Raw genomic sequence first — 19,242 nt, forward strand, 5'->3', positions numbered from 1 at the left:
AAGTTTTGTTGGTTAGGAACAAGTACTGTAAATGTTCTAAAGACATTTTAATTGCAAAAGCATAGGTCAGTCCTAAAAAGGTTGGCCATTTCGGTTCATATTTTTTTTGTTTTTTAAACATCTAGTAAATTTGACATCGCGAGAGCATCAGTGGCAAACAGTAATACTGGACTGTTGTCTCTGTTTTAGTGAGAATTACATTTAAATAGTGCCCAAGAAAGTCGAATTTGAAAATTCACCAAATAGGAAATAATAGTACATTTCCTTTTACATTTATTTTTCAGTTGAAATTGTTGCTGAAGCAAAAGTATGACTGAATACAAGAAATTGAACTAAAAAAGAAAGCTATTTACTAAAGCCTCCAAACAGCTAATAAAAAAAGTCGTTTAGTGGCATTTTTTTTTCTTGCGTAACTTATCACACTTCTCATTTTCTTGATTCTAACAGTTTTTGTTAGTTCATCCCAGGGCAGACACACAGACATATACACATTCACACTTAGCATTAGCATTACCAGTTCACCTGGCTGCATGTCTTTGGACTGTGGGAGGAACCCGTAGCACCCGGGGGAACATGCAAACTCCACACAGAAAGGACCCTGGTCACCCGGCTGGGGAACTGAACCCAGGCCCTTCTTGCTGTGAGGCGACAGTGCCACCATGCCGTCTACGACGTTACATAGACTGGATTGATCTCCATTTGCACCACCATTGTTTGAAATTTTGTCTGTGCCACAAACAGTTTCTGCTTATGATGCGGTGAGATGACGGAGGCCATACTGACCCTGTGTGTAGGATATATTGAAATCTGTTGGAATGCTGCTTCTTTAAAGTGAATGACCAAAAAATCCACGTAGACAATTTTTATGATCAATGTATTCAACATGATAATAAGTTAACATGTCCTCTTCAGAGAACTGCACATTTTAATGCACATTTACTGTTTGTTTGCTAAATAAATAGAAATTGTGCCATAATATTTACAGAAAAATGCAGTGTTCAATTCGTTCCCTATTAGAAAATCAGCAAAACACATACTTTGACCAAACTTTTACATACGACTGTAATAAGCTGTGTACTGAGAGGGCTGTTTATGTACAGAAAGTGATGTAAACAGGGAGAGATCTTTGCAACATTGCCCTTTTTTTTTTTTCTTTTCCAGCAGTATAACTGCTGCCCTAGGTGAGCGGGGATTTATAGAGCAGTTACTGGGAGCAGAAGAGGATTTGTAGATTCATGATAAAAGATACCCAAGCTAATGACCTGACACACCTAGAATGTACTTTTAACAAGGCTTCCCCAAGGGGGACAGAGCTGCCTTCGTTTTGCCCGAGCCCGACGGAAAACGTTGACCTCCGCGAGGCCAGTAGGACACTTGAAGCATAACACAGGCAGAGGGAGAGAAATCCATTTATGCCTCTGCCGTGTAATATTCCCTCCATGGTCAAATTGGCACTGATAGATCCAAAGCCCAAAGTAGGTCAGGCGAGGTGACACATTAATCTCGGCGGCCCTGTCTTCCCCCTTCTTTCGTTCCTCCTTGGTGAGCGTGTTGCATCACAAGCACTTTACCGCCATATCCTCCTTAATCCATTGTGACAGTGTCTGCTAGCATGTGACATGTAATAAGCACTGCTCATTGTTCTTCTGCTGGATTGATCAGGCCGCCTTTCCTTTGAACTTGGCTTAATTGTCAGACGCCAGGGGGGGATGCGGGCCATATGCCCACGTTGCCGAAAGGGACTGCTGGAGATGGCATTTGACATAATCGTCTGTAAAAGAAATACATATACAGCTATTAGAATTTCAACTGTTATGTGGCCATTTTTTTGCTGCGTGCGCTGCTCGAGATGCTAGTGTTAAAAGCTCAGTAGGGTCATGAATGCGAGAAGCATCATGGATTGTCAATCTTTATTTATTTATAAAATTGCTGAAGTACGAGACGCTCTTACTGTACAGTTTGTATTTGAGACACTTGTATGGGCAAAGTTCATTGTTATCGAAGGAACTGTGTGAAAAAGCTATAAAGACTGAAGAAATCTCATATTTCACATGCAGGTGTGATCAGCCTTGTAATCTGGGCAAGGGTTAATCTGTGTTTTCCCTGTTTAGGTGTGTAAGTCTGTGTCTTTGTGTGGGTGTGTGATTTGCTTTTGTTAGATTTATTTATGGCTTTATTGTCTATACTCGTATTGGTATTGCAAAAGAATATTAATTGTTCGCATTTGTGATATGTGTAGGGATTATACATATATATTATTTTGTGTGCTATATGTCCCATCTGTTCTGTCTACTATTGTAGCTATCATTCTCATCATTATTTTCTTCCCAATTCCCCCTTTTTTTTCTTCTCTTCTTCTTTTCTTCACTTGGGTGGGTTGGATTTGGGATTTCAGTGGGTCAGATACACACCTTCAGCACTACCTGTGATGCATCATATTATATTTGCGTTACTATGAATTACTGTGACGTAAATAACGATAATAATAAAATAAAGGAACAACAGATGTTGGTGTAGGATTACAATAAAAACTTAATTTTCAGTTCTCTGTAATTGATTGTTACTTTCTTAACTCATTGAATGGGCAGTAACCACCAGTTGCAAGTTTGATTTTAGCCTAGATTGAACGTAAACATTCAGGCGAGCTACTTAAAATGACAAGATTTTGCTTTTTTTGCTGGTGTAAATTGTAAATTTTAAGGTATAACTTAAGGCTACGCTGAAACTGTTATATGGTGATAAAAAAAAAATTCAGATGGGGGTTCCATTTGTAAGGTGGGAAACTTAACACTGACAGCAAATTTGTCCAGCAAATGTGTGTTCAGCAAATTCAGTGCTGATTATTTAGCTTTCGTTGCTAATTTGTTGTCAAATTTATCACAAAGCTATTCCAGTTTGAACATCTCCAGACTGAGGACCGCAAGCAAGCCAGCTATTGTAATTATCCCTACTGAATCTGAAAATTGCGTCCTTTAATTTAGCCAACTTTTACAGGAAGAGGCCATTTAACTGACATGCAGAGTGACAACGACAGCTGATATTTTTTACGTTGCGCAGGAGCAGACGTGTCAAGACGGTGCTAGAGCAAAACCAATATGTCGAAAGCAGTGTATTACAATAACTTGGTTCTCAGTCTCCAGGCTGTATCTTCCATCAGAAGACTCACAGCTATGCAGTGTACAAAACTGCTTGCTGCTGGTGAGTTTCCACATTTAGGTTAAACGGTAGTTAAGATTATGTTTAATAGTGTAATAATGTGTAACTGTAAATAAATTTCACACACTTGTCAGACTTTTTTAAAATTTTGGATTAATCTTTTTTTTTTGTTTCTTGTCGAGTACTCCACCATACAATTACTCTAAACCATCAGTAGTTGAATTACGACTAATTGGACAGATATACTTTAACTGGACTGTGTTTAATACTAAAAAATGTTAGCTCCCTTACTCTGTTAATTTCGTGGCTGTAGTATCTTCTGCTTGTCATTAGCAGTGGTAAATGGCTGTAGACAGTCATTCTATGCAACCATTTTGATCTACGATCTGTGATAGATACAGTGCACCGTAAATGTTTGTGTTGCAATCGAAATTCTGTATGTTGCTCATTTTAAGCCAGCTTCTCTCAACATATGGTTAACATAGACTTTACCCCCTAATTTATGACTAAACTTACAGTCAGCTGACACAGCTGACTAAACTGGACATGGAAGTGACTTGTTACCTTTCCCTCACCTGATAGCAACCATGTCACAGCTCTACCTTTCATCAATATCATTCTCATAGTACCATTTTGTCAGACATCCCCTTCAGGCCGAAATAATACACAAACCCTGTGTGCTTGTGTTTCACCGTTATGCAACCTGGCCTGTCTGATTATACAATGAAGATTATCTTGCACACTCTGAGCACCAACAATGACTAGATGATGGCTGCTCTAAGGCACAGGATGCATCACAATATTTGCATTCCAAAGAACAATTTATGACCTATTTTATGAGCTCTTTGGACGTTTCCTTTTGCCACGCATTACTTGTTAAAACGTCTTTTTGTAGCTTGTTTTGTGCGTGACTAAGAGACGGGAATTTCCCCACCCATTATTTCTGTACTGAAGTCTCTCGGCTGCAAATGCCTGGATTTCCCTGTTCTACTTTAGAGGCTAGGTGGTCTTGCAGCACGTGGGTGATTTATTGAAAGGGAGCAGTCCTCTTTGGCCGTTGATCCAACAGCTCGATAATATAGATGAGCACTCTGCACTGTTGCAGAGATTTAATTTGGCTACGACATGAGATAAAACGCATTGATTTGAAGACGCCGTTCAGGTTCTCTTCCACTGCCTGATTGGCTGCCATAGTAGTGTTGTTATCTGATTGGCTAAACCTCTATGTTTTACTTTTGTGTATTAAATGTGTAAATAGGAATAGCAAAAGTTTTCAATAGAATTGATCAATTAAAGCTTTTTCCCTGTAAAGACACAAATCTACATCAACGTGTCAGTAGATTGTGCAATAAATGGCATGAATCTACTTAAATAATATTCCATAACACCAAGAATAGTTTCTAAATTTCTAAAAGAATGAATCCTTTTATAACTTAAACACTCACTTTCTCATTCACATTTAGCAGACTAAAGAATCTCCATAAGGAGGCTGTGTATAAGGTAATACTGTTATCACTAATTGCCATTGTGTTGATTATTGAAAGGGAAGAAACTGGCATGCACCCACATCAGCGGGAAGCAGAAGAGGTGTAGAAGTACACAAATGCAGAGTAAATTTAGAGCTGCTGCCATTGTAGTATGACAAATGTTTACTGATGTGAAAAAGGTCCTTTGATCAGAGTAATTATACTTCAGCTAGGATAAAGAAAGGCTATAAAGCACCAGTGGTGTTTTGCATCAGACAGTGCACTTTCTTGTTTTAGTATGACGGTGTAATTCTCACAGTCAGCTAACCCATGTGCCTTTACTGACCTGCAGGGCTGCGCATGCCATAAAGTACCCAGAAGTACAGCAGAATTTCTGTAAAGAGAAGTGTTCGCTAAAAGAATAAATGTGAACATGTCCGAATGGTATTACACAAAATATTTTGTACTTTTTTAACAAATTTTTTAGAACAATCTTCCCCTCATTTCCAAATGTCCATTTCCAACAGGGCTCCAGTCTTTTTCTTTAAGCTCTTTTTTTTTTGTAGCCGTTTCTCTATCTTTTTGACCCTTGTTTCATTTGATTCAGAATTTTACATGTTGATATTACTAATTGAGCTTACAGAGAAAGGTGTTTCTCACAACCACCATGAGTTGAGGTTTGAGTCGTCTGCTGCAGGGAAGGAAAGCGAGAGGAAAGAGAGAGGTGTTTCATCACCACAGCTGTTCTCTCCTGAAATAGAATAAAACGCCACCACCCGAAAACGCCCATGATGTATAAATGAACGCTTTTGTTCTTTGCTGGAATTCAAGAGAGAACAGGAGAAAATGGATTTGTTTGCAAACAAACCGCATCCTTCAGTGGCAAATCCTGAGCATGTTTTTCAGTGGTGTGTTGAGTTACTTTTTGAGCTACCTGGAGGTAGCAGTTTAGTCTTAAGATGAGATGAGTTTTACGGTGTCTGGATCATCACAGATTTCACTATGCAGTTGAGTAATATATATATTTGAAATCGTTTCTAGTTGGCATTGCTGGCTTTTCTGTACTTGGTTACCCTTTCAGCATGAGCACGTTCAGTGATGTGTTAGGGACGTGACTTTGAAGGCAGACTAGGCTGACTATGCTAGCTGATGTTAGCTATGTCCAGACACAGCGTTTTTTGTCTAACATGACACTGGTTAGCTTGAATACACAGCCTCCGTAACACATCCAGCTGTTTTTGAATAACACAGCATGTTCCTGTCTGTGCAGCTATATTGTTATGCAGCACCATTGCTGTTACTTTAAAGGCCTACATTATTATCTGCTGAAGTCAATCAGAGCAGATGCTGTGTGGTCTCAGGAACGTCAGTTTTGTTCAGTTCTATAAAGTGCCGCTGCTCGATCAACTATTTCATTGGTTAACCAATAATCCAAATTCTGAAATGGATCCTAGACAGTCAGATACCATCACAATTTCACCAAGCAAATACTGTGAAAATGATGCAATTGGAGATGCTGTACAGTACTGCACAAAATGATTATTTGATATTTGACATGCTTTAAATTCATTGAAATTTGTTGTAAAATATTCATTAACTTATGATTTATGATTGTAAGTTGCTTCTCTAGAAATGAAGCTCATAACCCTATGTAAACACAGGCTTCATTCAGTCAGGATTTGCATACGAGCATGTAATAAATCTAAACTACAGACATCAGTGTCCACCATTAACATTGGAAGTATAGCTTATCTGCGTTAGGCTCAAATGTTCCTATTGCTAGAAACATTTGGGCTGATCCCTGCAATGCTGTGATAGTAGACAGTATAGAGCTGTATCTGAGGAATTCTGTAGTTAATTTTAATTGACACACTGGCATGGACACCAGTGGTCTAAATGCGAGTGCTGAGTTCAGTAGAGCCAAACATTTTCAAGTAATCCAAGTACAATAATAGACCCCTCTTAGAGCTATAGACATGAGTTTACCTTCACTGGCGATTTTGATGCAACAGCACCACCAGTTTAGTATGGTGACTTGTGGAAGTGCAGCTTGTTATTGAGCTATGCAGGAGAGAAAGAAGTGCACTATCCACTTTTATACCCTGGCAGCAGTGTACATGCTCATGTCTCTCTTGGCAGGGAGAGCTGTTAACCCAGTTTAACAGCACGAAGGGCTTTTTATACACCCTGTGATTCTGCGAATCCCCTGAGCAGAAACCTCTCATCTGCATTCTTTTTTGCCCAATATCATTACTGTTATTGACTCTCATGCTAAGTGGGTGTCATGTGTCTCTCTTTTCTGCAGGCTTGTGTCCTGTGTGCTGACCTCATGGTGTAAGCAGGTGTAAAGATGAGCATAAGCAGTGATGAGGTCAACTTTCTGGTGTACAGATACCTACAGGAGTCAGGTATGTTTGCTTAATTTCCCAAAGACTTACAAGTGGCTCGTTTAAAGAAACCAAACTCTTCAAAGTTGCATAAGTTATTAATCTGGCCATTTCTTATTCTGGAGAAGTATGTTTTGGATTTGTAAATTTCAGATTCCGTTACTGGCCAGCATCTGTGTTTACCATTAAACAAAAACGCACAATCAGGACATTGTTGCGCTTGAGCACACGTTGTGCCTTCTCTGAGGCTCTGGCATGAGAGTAAGGCGGTCCCTGTGAGAGACGCACACTGATGTGTTTGTCGTTCCCCCACTGGCAGGGTTTTCCCATTCAGCCTTCACGTTTGGCATAGAGAGCCATATCAGCCAGTCCAACATCAACGGAGCCCTAGTGCCCCCTGCTGCCCTCATCTCCATCATCCAGAAGGGCCTGCAGTATGTGGAGGCAGAAGTTAGCATCAATGAGGTAAGATGGAGCTCAGTTTGTTTAATATAATTTAGCTTTATGATTACCAGTTATTACTTTTTTGTGGACACATTGGGCTTCATTCACCAACCGTTCTTTAGAAGAAATTTCTCCTTCTTAAAAACCTCTTACACAGTTTTCACGAAGATGCTGACATTCACCAGCGTTTTCTTATTTGGGATTTAAGAATAAGAATAGAATCTATTCACACTCAAGAGCACAAAGGTGCGAACAGTTTTGCACTTTAAGAACACGTCATGAATTTGACTTGAACTTTTTTTCGAACCTTTCTCAAGAACAAATTTAAGAAGAAACCTAGGAAGATATTGGTGAATGAGGCTCATTGTTTTTTTTTTTTTATTTTTTTTTGCGAATTTTAAAATGTTTACGTTTCTATGCATAGAAGGAGGAGCTTGTACACGCTTGTTCAGTGGAACATTCATAAAAAGGCCCCACAAGGCTTCACGATATGTTTGCTTAATTGCTATTGTATTTGGCTTTGCAATATTGAAATCACATGTTACAATATGCAAAGGAGCCCTCTAACAAATCACAGAATTTGTCAAGAATGGTCAAGCAAACACATTTTTGATCAAATAAATCAAGCCAGACGTTTATCTTGTCTCATCAGTGGTCTGTCTGTTTGATTTTTTTTGTGTTGCATATTGCAAGCATATTACAGTTGTAGTCTGCAGTGAAATTAATGCAATATTGTTCATAAGGCAATACTATAAACACTCCTTTTACAATCAGTGAAGCAGTACAAATTTTTGACAGACACCGTTTTTATGGTTTCTATTTTTGAGGTGTCGTCCTGATGTTCCACCTCAACAAAAATACTGCGGTTAAGCCATCTGCTTTTGGCCAAAACACAAAAATAGCCAAAAATGGATGCAGAGAAACTAATCCAAAGGGATTAGTTTTAAGAAGAAAAGTGCTGTAACACTTGTTTTCAGTTTTATAAGGACTTTAACCAGAGTGTAGTTCAGATCATTATACCAACATTATTTCCTTATCATATTTCTTATTTAAGCTCAGGTGTACATTGAGGAGAATCTTCATTTCTTTAATGCAGCCGAGCGTCAGCGGGAGTAAAAAACATTAAAATGAAAACAGATTAAGAACTTGTCTGACAGTAAAGTTTAGTGATGAACAGTAAAACACTAAGACAATAAGAGAATAAAATAGTAAAAAAGGATTTGAAATAAAATACAATAAGAAAGGTAACTAAAAACAGCTAAACAAAAGTCAAAGCAAGCAAACGAAAAAAAGCAAATCAAGAACAACAATGAGCTGAAAGTAATTTAACCTACTGTTGCACAAATGTGAAATGTGTAGCTAAAATATCCTAATCTTGAAAAATAGATGGCACTCATAGCTGAGGCTATTAGCTGATGGGTCTGTAGTTTGTTTATGTGAACTTAACACGCTTCCTTATTATTTCTAGTGTACACATCCTGAATGCTTTACGACGCAATATGACACTACGTTTGAGCACTCGCTTGCAGTTAGGATAAGGTGTCAGTCTCCTCAGTCAGTCTGAGTGCCTCTTGTCTAATGGCTACTGAAGCATAAGTGCTGAGTTTTTTTCCCGTCTGCAGGATGGCACGCTGTTTGACGGCCGGCCGATCGAGTCTCTGTCGCTGATTGATGCGGTAATGCCGGATGTGGTACAGACGCGACAACAGGCATACCGAGACAAATTGGCCCAGCAACAGGCCGCTGCAGCACCCCCTGCCACCAGCGCCAATATGCAGGGCAACGCCAAAAATGGAGAAAACACCGCCAACGGAGAGGAGAACGGTGCACATGCCTTACCCAGTGAGCTTAACTCTTCTTTCTTGTCAGTTACAACATTACATTTTTGACTTTTAAGTAAACCTTAAATTTGCTATGACATAAATACTGATTTAAATCTGTTAAATGTTTAATGTAATAATCCAGGCTTAAGACTAGATTATTACATCTTAAGACGTAATATTCACAAACTAGATTCGAAATCAACGCAAACTGTCTGAGATATTCTGAAGATATAGCGGTCAGAAATGGAGCCTGGGCCTGCCAGCGAGTCCTGGACATTTAAGGGTTTAAATGCATTCAAATGCTACCCAGTACTCGAATGAATATACATCAAAAGTAAACGATTTAATGGTCAGATCTTTTTCATAGAAGTGTTTGACCTCCTAGCTTAAACTATAGCATGATTGGGAGAGCATTTATCCTCTTGAGCTAATAGTGATGAATCTCTATTCGTGTATGTCTAATTCCCCCCGTCTGTGCTGTGCTCTGTGCAGATAACCATGCAGACATGATGGAGGTGGATGGGGATGTGGAGATCCCGCAGAATAAAGCCATGGTGCTGAGGGGCCATGAGTCTGAGGTGTTCATCTGCGCCTGGAACCCTGTCAGTGACCTGCTTGCTTCTGGGTCAGTCTCTCACCAACTGCTCCCCTCTCTCGCTCTTCATGTGCTGCTCTGCTGTTCCTGCCTAGCCTCCTGTCTTCCCTTCATCTGTATTACTGCTCAGATGCTTGGAACCATGTGTCCAAATAATCATTTGTTTTATATAAAATAATACTAAAGCTAGTCAGCGCAGACACGTTTAAACACTTTGAGCTGCAGATCAACAGTAAAATACTCACAGTCCACTGCAGCTGTGCTCAGTGCAGTCTTTAGCTGACTTGTTTTTTAGCATTAACTGATTTAATTAAATTCTTTAACTCAATATCTTTTGGCTTTTACTTCTTGTTTCGAAATAACACTTGAGTGACTAATGAGCTAATAGGGCCCCCTGCTGGAGAAACTTCAGACTGACAGGTGGAAGTTCCAAAGCCATGTCCAAATGCTTTACATATTAAAAAAACATTTCCACTGTTATAGCGGAGTCGCTTTGGAATTCAGCTTTGGGGAACCATGCAGTATTATACTTTCTAATTTTTCAAATTTTAATATTTATAAGCAAGATTAAACTAGTCCTCCAGTCCTCTTGTCTTTCCCAACATGGCGATTGTCATATTTGAAGCATCTTCAGCATTGTTACGGTCGTTCAAAAGCATAAATAAGATGGTAAATTATACCTTTTTTCTGGTTTTCTGTGTATCCTTAATTGCGGTTTCTGTCAGGAATTTTCATTTCTGTACGTTGCTTCCTTTGTCGATTGGCCATGTTGTAAACAGAGTGGCAGCACACAGCTACAGTCTTTCTGTTGTCTCTTGCTCATTTCCCCTCTCTCTTCACAGGTCTGGGGACTCCACTGCTCGTATATGGAACCTAAGTGAGAACAGTACCAGCAGCTCCACACAGCTAGTCCTCAGGCACTGTATACGAGAGGGCGGCCAGGATGTCCCCAGCAACAAAGACGTTACATCATTAGACTGGAATGTAAGTCCTGCTTATGCTGTGCGGTGCTTTTCTGCTTCTTCTCTTTTGCTGTTGGCAAGTTTGACATGTCTGTTGTTTTATTCACAGAGTGAGGGTACATTATTAGCCACAGGCTCTTATGATGGCTTTGCCAGAATATGGACTAAAGATGGTGAGTGCGTCTTCATTCTGCTTCAAACAAGATAACACTTTGTGCTGGTGTTATTTAATAATGAGATAATGTCTGTTACAGGGAATCTTGCCAGTACTCTGGGTCAACATAAAGGTCCTATATTTGCGTTGAAATGGAACAAAAAAGGAAATTTCATCCTTAGTGCTGGTGTAGATAAGGTAAGTACAGAGTCCTCTTTGGTGAGGCTGTTTGTCTTATTAGCTTTGTTAAATGTGCTGATTGGTGTGTTTGTTTGTTCCAGACAACAATTATTTGGGATGCTCATACAGGAGAGGCTAAGCAGCAGTTCCCCTTCCATTCAGGTACTTTTCTGTCTACATTATTACATTCAGATCAGACACGAGTGGTCAGTAGAGGAAATGAAAGACCATCCATCCCAAAATAAAAAAAGAAATGCAAAATTGAAAATGTCTTGTGAAACATCAAGTAAACGCAAAATCTCCATTTTACAAATGGAAAACATGGCAGTGTCTGAGCCGCTGGCACTGTGTATGGTTTAGTGTAGCAGTGGGGAAGCGAGTGCGTCCTTCTCTCAGCCCTGTTCAGTCTCTTTAATCCTTTATTTTTTCTGCCTGTTCTATTCTAAGATATGAAAAAAAATGAAAGCATACAAGGAAAAGCCTCCCCCCATGCAATCATCTCTCACTTACAGGACGACTGAAGGAAAAAAAAAGTGTAAATGAGGGCTGGAGCAATTATTTGACATTATCAATTATATCAAGCATAAAAAAAATGACAAATTTCTATTGATATATATATATTTTTTTTACATTTTCAAAGTGACATCTAAGCTAAATTGAGTTAACAAATTAACAGATAATCAAAGAAAAAGAACAATTATTGCTGAACATTAAAAATGATTTATAAACATAAATTTCAAGGGAAAAAAAATGCCATCAGCTCATTCTGGAAACCTACTGACATATAAAATGTTGTGGTCTGAAGAGCTATAATGTTAATCTACATATTTACTATTATTTATCTACGTGTTGTGGGTATGTTCAAACAAAGATTTACATTTTTTTCCTTGGTGGTAGTTGAGCTCTGTACCTCAGTTTGTCAACATTGCTAGACACTTTATTGTTGCTGTTCTTCATATTTTAGGCCACATTTAAGCTGATTAATCAATTATTAGTTGATTGATTCTCATGAATAATCAAAAATCAAGATTTGTTTTGCAGCCCTAGTAAAAATACCTTAAATACATTGAAAGGAATCACATCTATTCTCAGTCTGATATCTCTGCTGTTCCTGATCGCAGAGTTTGGTATTTTTATATTATATGTGTACATGATGGTATGTATGACTTTAAGGAACTACAGTGCTTAGGTGATGATGCCAGACATGGCATTTTTATCTGGAGGTGACACTGATATACCAGTTTTTCTGAAGGAGAGTTGTACTTGAGCTAAAGTAGCCTGGGGTGAATAAAGCCATGTGAAAAACAACAACTCACTCACTTGCTCTCTCTCTCTCTCAGCTCCTGCTCTGGATGTGGACTGGCAGAGCAACAACACCTTCGCCTCCTGCAGCACGGACATGTGCATTCATGTGTGCAAACTGGGCCAGGACCGACCCATCAAGACATTCCAAGGACACACAGTAAGCCCTGTCTGCCGGTTAGCCTCCATGCTGCTCCAGTTGGCAGTGTTTTGCCAAAAAAAGATGTGTTCTCAGACTTGTTCTCTTTCTCACTCCTCCAGAATGAAGTAAATGCAATCAAATGGGATCCGACTGGCAACCTGCTGGCATCCTGTTCTGATGACATGACGCTGAAGGTAGGCTCATAAGTGCCTAAAAAGTTTGCACTGATTTTGGCTTTTACCAGGTTCTTCACTTACTGGCCATTTTGTCAGAAGCACCTACCATATGGGTGTACTGTGTAGGTTTTCAGTTACTGACTGTAGCCCATCTGTTGCTGCACACTGTACCCTGTCCGTCAGTGGAAATAAACCCCCACAGGACCACTGCTGATGAGATTTTATTTGGGTGGTGAACCATTTTCAGCCCTAAAGCCATTATATGGCTTTGCTGTTAACGTTGGCCGATATTTAAACTTGTATTTATCAACTGATGTTTATCAGTTTTTGTTTGGTGCATGAGAATTCAAACTTGTAATATCTCAGTTATACAGCGAAATGTTACTACTTGGGAGCCCCTTTTTGACATCCATGATGGCAATATATGGTAAACTGGTAAACATAAAACAGTACCATGGTTAAAATAAGAAAAACATTGCAAATGTACCCAAACCAGCCTTTAGCACAGGATACAACACATATGGTTCTGAAGAAGAGAGATGAAAAATATTAGGAAATTAACTGAAACCAAAGCCAAATTCTGGGGAATGCTGTACTACAATAAAAATTCACCACTCAAAATCCTGTGTAGTTCAAGACTCCCCAAGAAACCAGCCCTCTGAGTTTCTGCTGTTTAATAAATGTGAAAATGGAGAACTGATAATTATATCTGTTAGTGAACCACGGTTTAATTAACACTGGAGTATAATATTAAATATAAATGTTCAAAATGTGTCATCAGATATCAGTTACCAGGATTTTTAGCCCCTTAAAATAGTTATGGATATTGGTTACACAATTTTCATGTGGAATGGCCAATGACTGTAAGAACAGTGAAGGTGTACCTAATAAATGTGCACACCGTATGAAATTCGTACTTTTCATCTATCTGAAGCTGTTTTTTTGTATGATTTCAGATCTGGAGTATGAAGCAGGACACATGCGTTCATGACTTACAAGCTCACAGCAAAGAAATATACACTATCAAATGGAGCCCAACCGGCCCTGGCACCAACAATCCTAATGCCAATCTTATGCTTGCCAGGTAGGCTCTACACTGCATCCCATTCATACTAATTACTTTACACTGAAGCTAACTCACTGTATAATGATGTGATCTATTATTATTTTTTTTTAAATTCAGTGCATCCTTTGACTCCACTGTTCGGCTATGGGATGTAGATAGAGGCATCTGCATTCACACGTTAACCAAACACCAGGAGCCAGTGTACAGTGTGGCCTTCAGTCCTGACGGCCGCCATCTGGCCAGCGGCTCCTTTGACAAGTGTGTACACATCTGGAACACACAGGTAAGACCTCCTGTCGCCAACCCTGCACAGCCAAAGCAAGACGAGATGCGGGGCCTAACTCGTTTAGTGGGTAGAATAAAAGGTGTAACATGACAAACATAAACTTATGAAGAAAAAATAATGATATGGCCTCATCTGAAAAATGCCAGTGTGAGGGTTCTGTACTGCAGGTTGTGAAACGTGATATTGAGGCTGCATGATCACAGCTGTAAAACACAGTATGGCAACATATTTTCACAATTGCCTGGCACAGACCAAATTTGGCATGAACCTTACTTGAAAAAGTTATGTGTGCTTTGAAATACACAGACAGACAGACGGATAGATAGATAGAAGGAAACATTATGTTGTAATTTTTTGAACAGGTTTTGGACAGAGTGTGCAGTAAAAGTGTAAAAGTATGTGCAGTGAAAGTAAAATGTCAAAGTATACTAGAAAAAATGTGCATTATTATAACAATAAACACTGAATAAAACAGACTTTTCAAAAGAAAAATGTATTTTATTACGAAAGATTAGATGTTGTGCCCTATAGAAAACAAAAAAGCGTTAGCCCTATAATCAGACGATGTCCAGTATTTTAAGTCACTCTGGATAAGAGCATCTGCTAAATGACTAAATGTAAAAGCAAATAAAATTTGACCAAAGATAAAATCCTGTGAAAAAATGTCATGGAAGTTAAAGTACCCAGTGCTTTGGATTTGGGATTTGGCACCAGATTTTACTAAATAAAACTGGCATCTGAAAGCTTTCCATTTTGTTTCCACAGACTGGTGCTTTAGTTCATAGCTACAGGGGAACAGGGGGCATTTTCGAAGTTTGCTGGAATGCAGCTGGTGACAAAGTGGGGGCAAGTGCATCGGATGGCTCTGTAAGTATTCACTTCTCCGTATTTCATTTTTCTGAGGGATCTCTGCCATAATATGGAAGTACATTAAATGTTCTGGATTACATGAATAAATACTTTTTTTTTCTTTTTTTTTAGGTTTGTGTATTAGATCTGAGGAAATAACGCTGCTTGTTGGAAGCCATGGACCGACTATGAATGTGTACATAGCCAAAATGACTGTCCCTGCCCCATGTACTGCTACAATCCCTATTGTACCATGGCCAGCCACTACAGACAGGAAAACAAGCACCCTGACACAGACCAAGCAGAGTGGACGTGATTCCAACCAGAGACATAAAAGGGACTTTTGTAAGTAACATCGGTGGGGGAAAAAATACAAAAGAAGACGAAGAAAAAAGGACTGGTATATTTACCAAATTTGGAAGATATTTTACTATTTGTTCTTCAAACCAATCTCATCGAAATAAACGAGCGAAAAGATTTTAATCTTTGTTGTTAGTTCCATTTCAGTGTGCACACATATCTGCTTTTTTCTATTTTCTTTTTCTCAACTTTTGTGTTTTCTCTTTCTTGCTCTATCAACACTTGCGTTTTTTAAGGTCACAGCTGCATGGAATAAGGACTCATTTTTCTCTCTTTTTTACACAGAATACAGTTATTTAAAGTCTTTTGGTACTTTACATTTTGTGGTTCAAAAAAGACAAAAAAAAAAACGTGGGGACTTGAAACCGTTTAACTTTTCTTTATTCTTCAGTTGTAGTTGCTTTGGTTAAACTGTTCAAGTCCGAATGCAGTCGTTTAAGGTTTGGTTGTTGTTTTGTTTTTTGTTTTTTGTTTTTTTTTCTGAAGGAGGCATAAATTCTGCTGAACTAAAATAGATACTTAAATAATAGGGGCGCACATTTTAAAGGGATGCATAGTGCATTATGTTATGTTTGGTTTGTGCAGTATTGTTGGAGCAACAAGATGTTAACTGTAGGCCGAGTTAACTGCTGTAGCTACTCCTTAGATGTTTCCTGTATAGCATTTAAGAGCAGGCTTACCTTTCCAAAATGTACTTCTCATGGGAAACAAAGGAAAGATCATCTGGATGGAACAATTGAAGACTAAAACTGGGCAACTTGTAGGACTGTTCTTGAGTATTGAGATGAAAAGGGAAGACTTGCTTTAAGTTTCACAATTTTTCTGTTCACTGGCATTTTCAATGATGGCATCTTCATATTCGTTAGGCAAATTGCCTGGGTTTCTGTTGGCAACATATTAGTGAAAATTCATGCGAATCATAATAAGGCTTGCATATTGACTTAAAGCAGTCCTGTAGCAAAGATCTTTGGCAGATGCCTACTCTGTAGTGTTAACCACATCTGTTCATTTGTCAAAAGTTTGCTTGCTAATCAAGCAAAGCAGCCCTTCATTGTCCATACTGAACATATTTACTTCACTCACAATGATCTGTTTCGTAATTCAGGAATTGTAGCACTTCACCATAAACAAATCAATAGTAATCTCCTGTTGCGCCTTCCTGTCTGTTACACTCTGAAATATGTAATATTTGGAGGTTTCTCAGTGATACATCAGTCATTTATTTTATTCAATACTGAATTTGTACTAGTGCTGACTATTAGCTTACTCCATCCAGCAGTATGTAAGCATAGCAAAATATTGGATATGGTGCAGGTCAGTGATGGAAGTCAGGGAGGGATTAGTAGAGCATATTGTTTCACAAAAACATGAAAGAGCAGTACGCACATATACAAACTTACACAAACTAGTGAAAAAAGTAGCAAATATCAGTGACTGAAAGCAATGTCAAGTTTAAAAGGAAAACCTGAAGCTTAAGGCAAGTCTTAAGTACTTGGTTGGAAATTAAAATGAGTGAAAAATGTCAAATTCTGTCTTAAAATTCTTAATTTAATTGCCCCTCATTTATTATGCAACAAAAACACGTTTTGTGGCACAAACAAAACTCCAATCCTGGTAAATCATCCATGTTCAACTCTGCTTCTGTTGCAAATCCTGAAAGTAAAAAAAAATACTTTTTTACCTCACTTTAATTCTTTATCAGTGTTAGGGAGTCAATAAAAATATACTTTATGCTGACAGAGCAGAATTGGCTATCAAGCTCCAAGGCATTTATAACAGAGCCTGCATCATCGTTTTATGGCCCCAATGATAAACTGTCTCCATTTTTAAAGCCTTATATGTTGACGGTTTAATTTTAGGGTATTGCTTGATATATGAACTTACGTTTTATACAGAGCGTAGTACTTAGAGACCTGTATAAAATCGTCTACTTTAAGTAGACTCTACCATCTGAACACTATTTATTACACAGTCATTGGCCGTGGAAAGGTATTTTAGTTTTCTCTTCCTCCATAATCTGCTCTCCCAGTGTCTGCTTGCCCACCTCTTTTCATTTTTGTCACTATCGAAATTCTCATCATAATATGGTGTCCCCACCCCCCCTGAACTTTTTGTACTCTTTTAGTACTTTTGTAATTCATATTTCTTTGTAGCTATATTAAAAAAAAAGTATGACTTGGAAAACTTGGACACTTGGACCGTGTACAGTACTGAACCCAGTTTGAGCATTCTGGGTTGGAAATGTTATCAGCAGTGCCCACCCTCCACCTTCTGTTTTCCCAGTCAAACGGTTCTTTTGGTTGCTGATCCCCCCCGCTCCCCCCCCCTTGCACCTTGCATTGCATTGATTTGTTGTCATTTAAATCAGATCAAAGTCCAAAATAAAACTATATTTTGATATTACCACAAGTGTTATTCTCTTTTCCTTTGTGATGCTGAAAAAAAATATTGCATTTATTTTGGGAGTAGGCAGATGGTTTCTTAAAACATGAGTTTAATAAATGTTCAAAATATGCCATAAATATGTATACAGCAGAAAATGGACTGCAGCCGGGAGTGGATACATCATGCGCAATATTCTGCTTATGAGGTGGGTGACTGCCAAACAATTAGCATAATTATTTATGAGTTCAGTTATGATACAATACAAATCATACCTTAAAAAGACACTACATATGGGCGTAGTTATGATGAGCTGAAACAACTCGCCAAGAACCAACAAAGCTGCCTGATGAAGTGAATGAAATCCAAATGCCAACAACATTATTTGGGTTGTGTCCCTTTTTGTGGTGCTCAGATTTACTGGCACCATAAATTTCATTAATCAATAAATAAATCACTCCGCATAGCTTCTGCCAATATTGACGATGCTGTTTCAACAGTTACACATTTATAATTGAAGCCAATATAAATATGCTGCACAATTATGTTTACTTGCAATCAATTATGAGTGGTGTTGCTTGTTCCTATTTTTGACAATTACATAATTCTAAACATGCTATTGTATTTGACAGCAAAGAAAAAACATGCAATTTTAATTTGCAAGATTGTGTGTAATGTCTTAAAGTAAGCATACATGAGCACTGCAATTACTACTCTCACTTAAGAAATCAAGTGAGGTTAGTAATCCCTGTACATTGGTAATAGGGGTGTAAATCTCAGATGACCTAAAAGATTCGTGACAGATATTTAGGGAAAAAATGCATTGAATACACAAATGTGGAGGAATTATTTACACAGCAGTGTAATACAAAAGTCTGTGCAAAAGTCAGAGACCACCCTTCATTTATTTGATTTCTAGCTAAAATAGCTATTAAGTACATGTTATTCATTTTTCAGCTTGAGGAAAAAAGTAAAACTTCTATACTTTGAGAAACTACCTTTCAGGTCTGAGCTCTGGGGTGGTCAGTTCATTGCTCTGAGAAAACCAGCAGCTTCTTTGTTTGATTTCCAACTTTTAGCTTATTCCCTTTTCTCAGTAACAGCTTCCTGACAGCTACACATCCTTTCAGACCCATAAGCGTTGAGTTGCCTTCTCACAGTGGAAGGACAGACAGAAACATCTGGATTTTTTTTTCAGATCTGAAGCTTGATTTTCTCCTCTCTGTCAAAGATGAAATCTTTAAAAACTGTTTATATGAGAGAGACTGTTTGGGTAGTCTACCAGCTTATGCACGGTTATTATTCCCTACATCTTTTAATAAATAACTCTGATTTTTCACTTATTTTCCTTGACCTCCCCCTTCCTTTTACAAGTGGATTGTCTGTTTTTCCAAGGACATTAGATGTATCTTCTGGAAAATTAATAATAAATGGTGTTCTCTGACTTCGCACAGCACTGTAGAAAATAAAAACATATACCAAGCTTTTCTTCGAACCAAACATTTCAAAATG

At 38.4% G+C, this 19,242-nt stretch overlaps 1 protein-coding gene across 2 annotated transcripts in view; it reads left to right on the forward strand.

Annotated features, from left to right (window-relative positions):
- The window catches only part of tbl1xr1a (tbl1x receptor 1a), a 58,882-nt gene extending 43,411 nt beyond the window's left edge, over positions 1–15,471 (forward strand). The window contains exons 4-17 of one of the 2 annotated variants that reach the window (XM_036585845.1): positions 6,928–7,030; positions 7,329–7,474; positions 9,076–9,295; positions 9,769–9,901; positions 10,714–10,855; positions 10,943–11,006; positions 11,088–11,185; positions 11,269–11,329; positions 12,508–12,629; positions 12,731–12,805; positions 13,744–13,871; positions 13,971–14,136; positions 14,905–15,006; positions 15,121–15,471. In XM_036585845.1, the coding sequence (XP_036441738.1) occupies positions 6,973–7,030; positions 7,329–7,474; positions 9,076–9,295; positions 9,769–9,901; positions 10,714–10,855; positions 10,943–11,006; positions 11,088–11,185; positions 11,269–11,329; positions 12,508–12,629; positions 12,731–12,805; positions 13,744–13,871; positions 13,971–14,136; positions 14,905–15,006; positions 15,121–15,147 (1,542 nt within the window). In that variant the 5' untranslated portion in view covers positions 6,928–6,972 and the 3' untranslated portion in view covers positions 15,148–15,471. The remainder of the gene's footprint in view (positions 1–6,927; positions 7,031–7,328; positions 7,475–9,075; positions 9,296–9,768; positions 9,902–10,713; positions 10,856–10,942; positions 11,007–11,087; positions 11,186–11,268; positions 11,330–12,507; positions 12,630–12,730; positions 12,806–13,743; positions 13,872–13,970; positions 14,137–14,904; positions 15,007–15,120) is intronic. The other variant, XM_036585846.1, reaches the window with a different exon arrangement.
- The last annotated feature ends 3,771 nt before the right edge of the window (positions 15,472–19,242 follow it).

This window comes from Colossoma macropomum, unplaced genomic scaffold (genome assembly GCF_904425465.1).
Source record: "Colossoma macropomum unplaced genomic scaffold, Colossoma_macropomum, whole genome shotgun sequence".
Classification (NCBI taxonomy): Eukaryota; Metazoa; Chordata; class Actinopteri; order Characiformes; family Serrasalmidae; genus Colossoma; species Colossoma macropomum.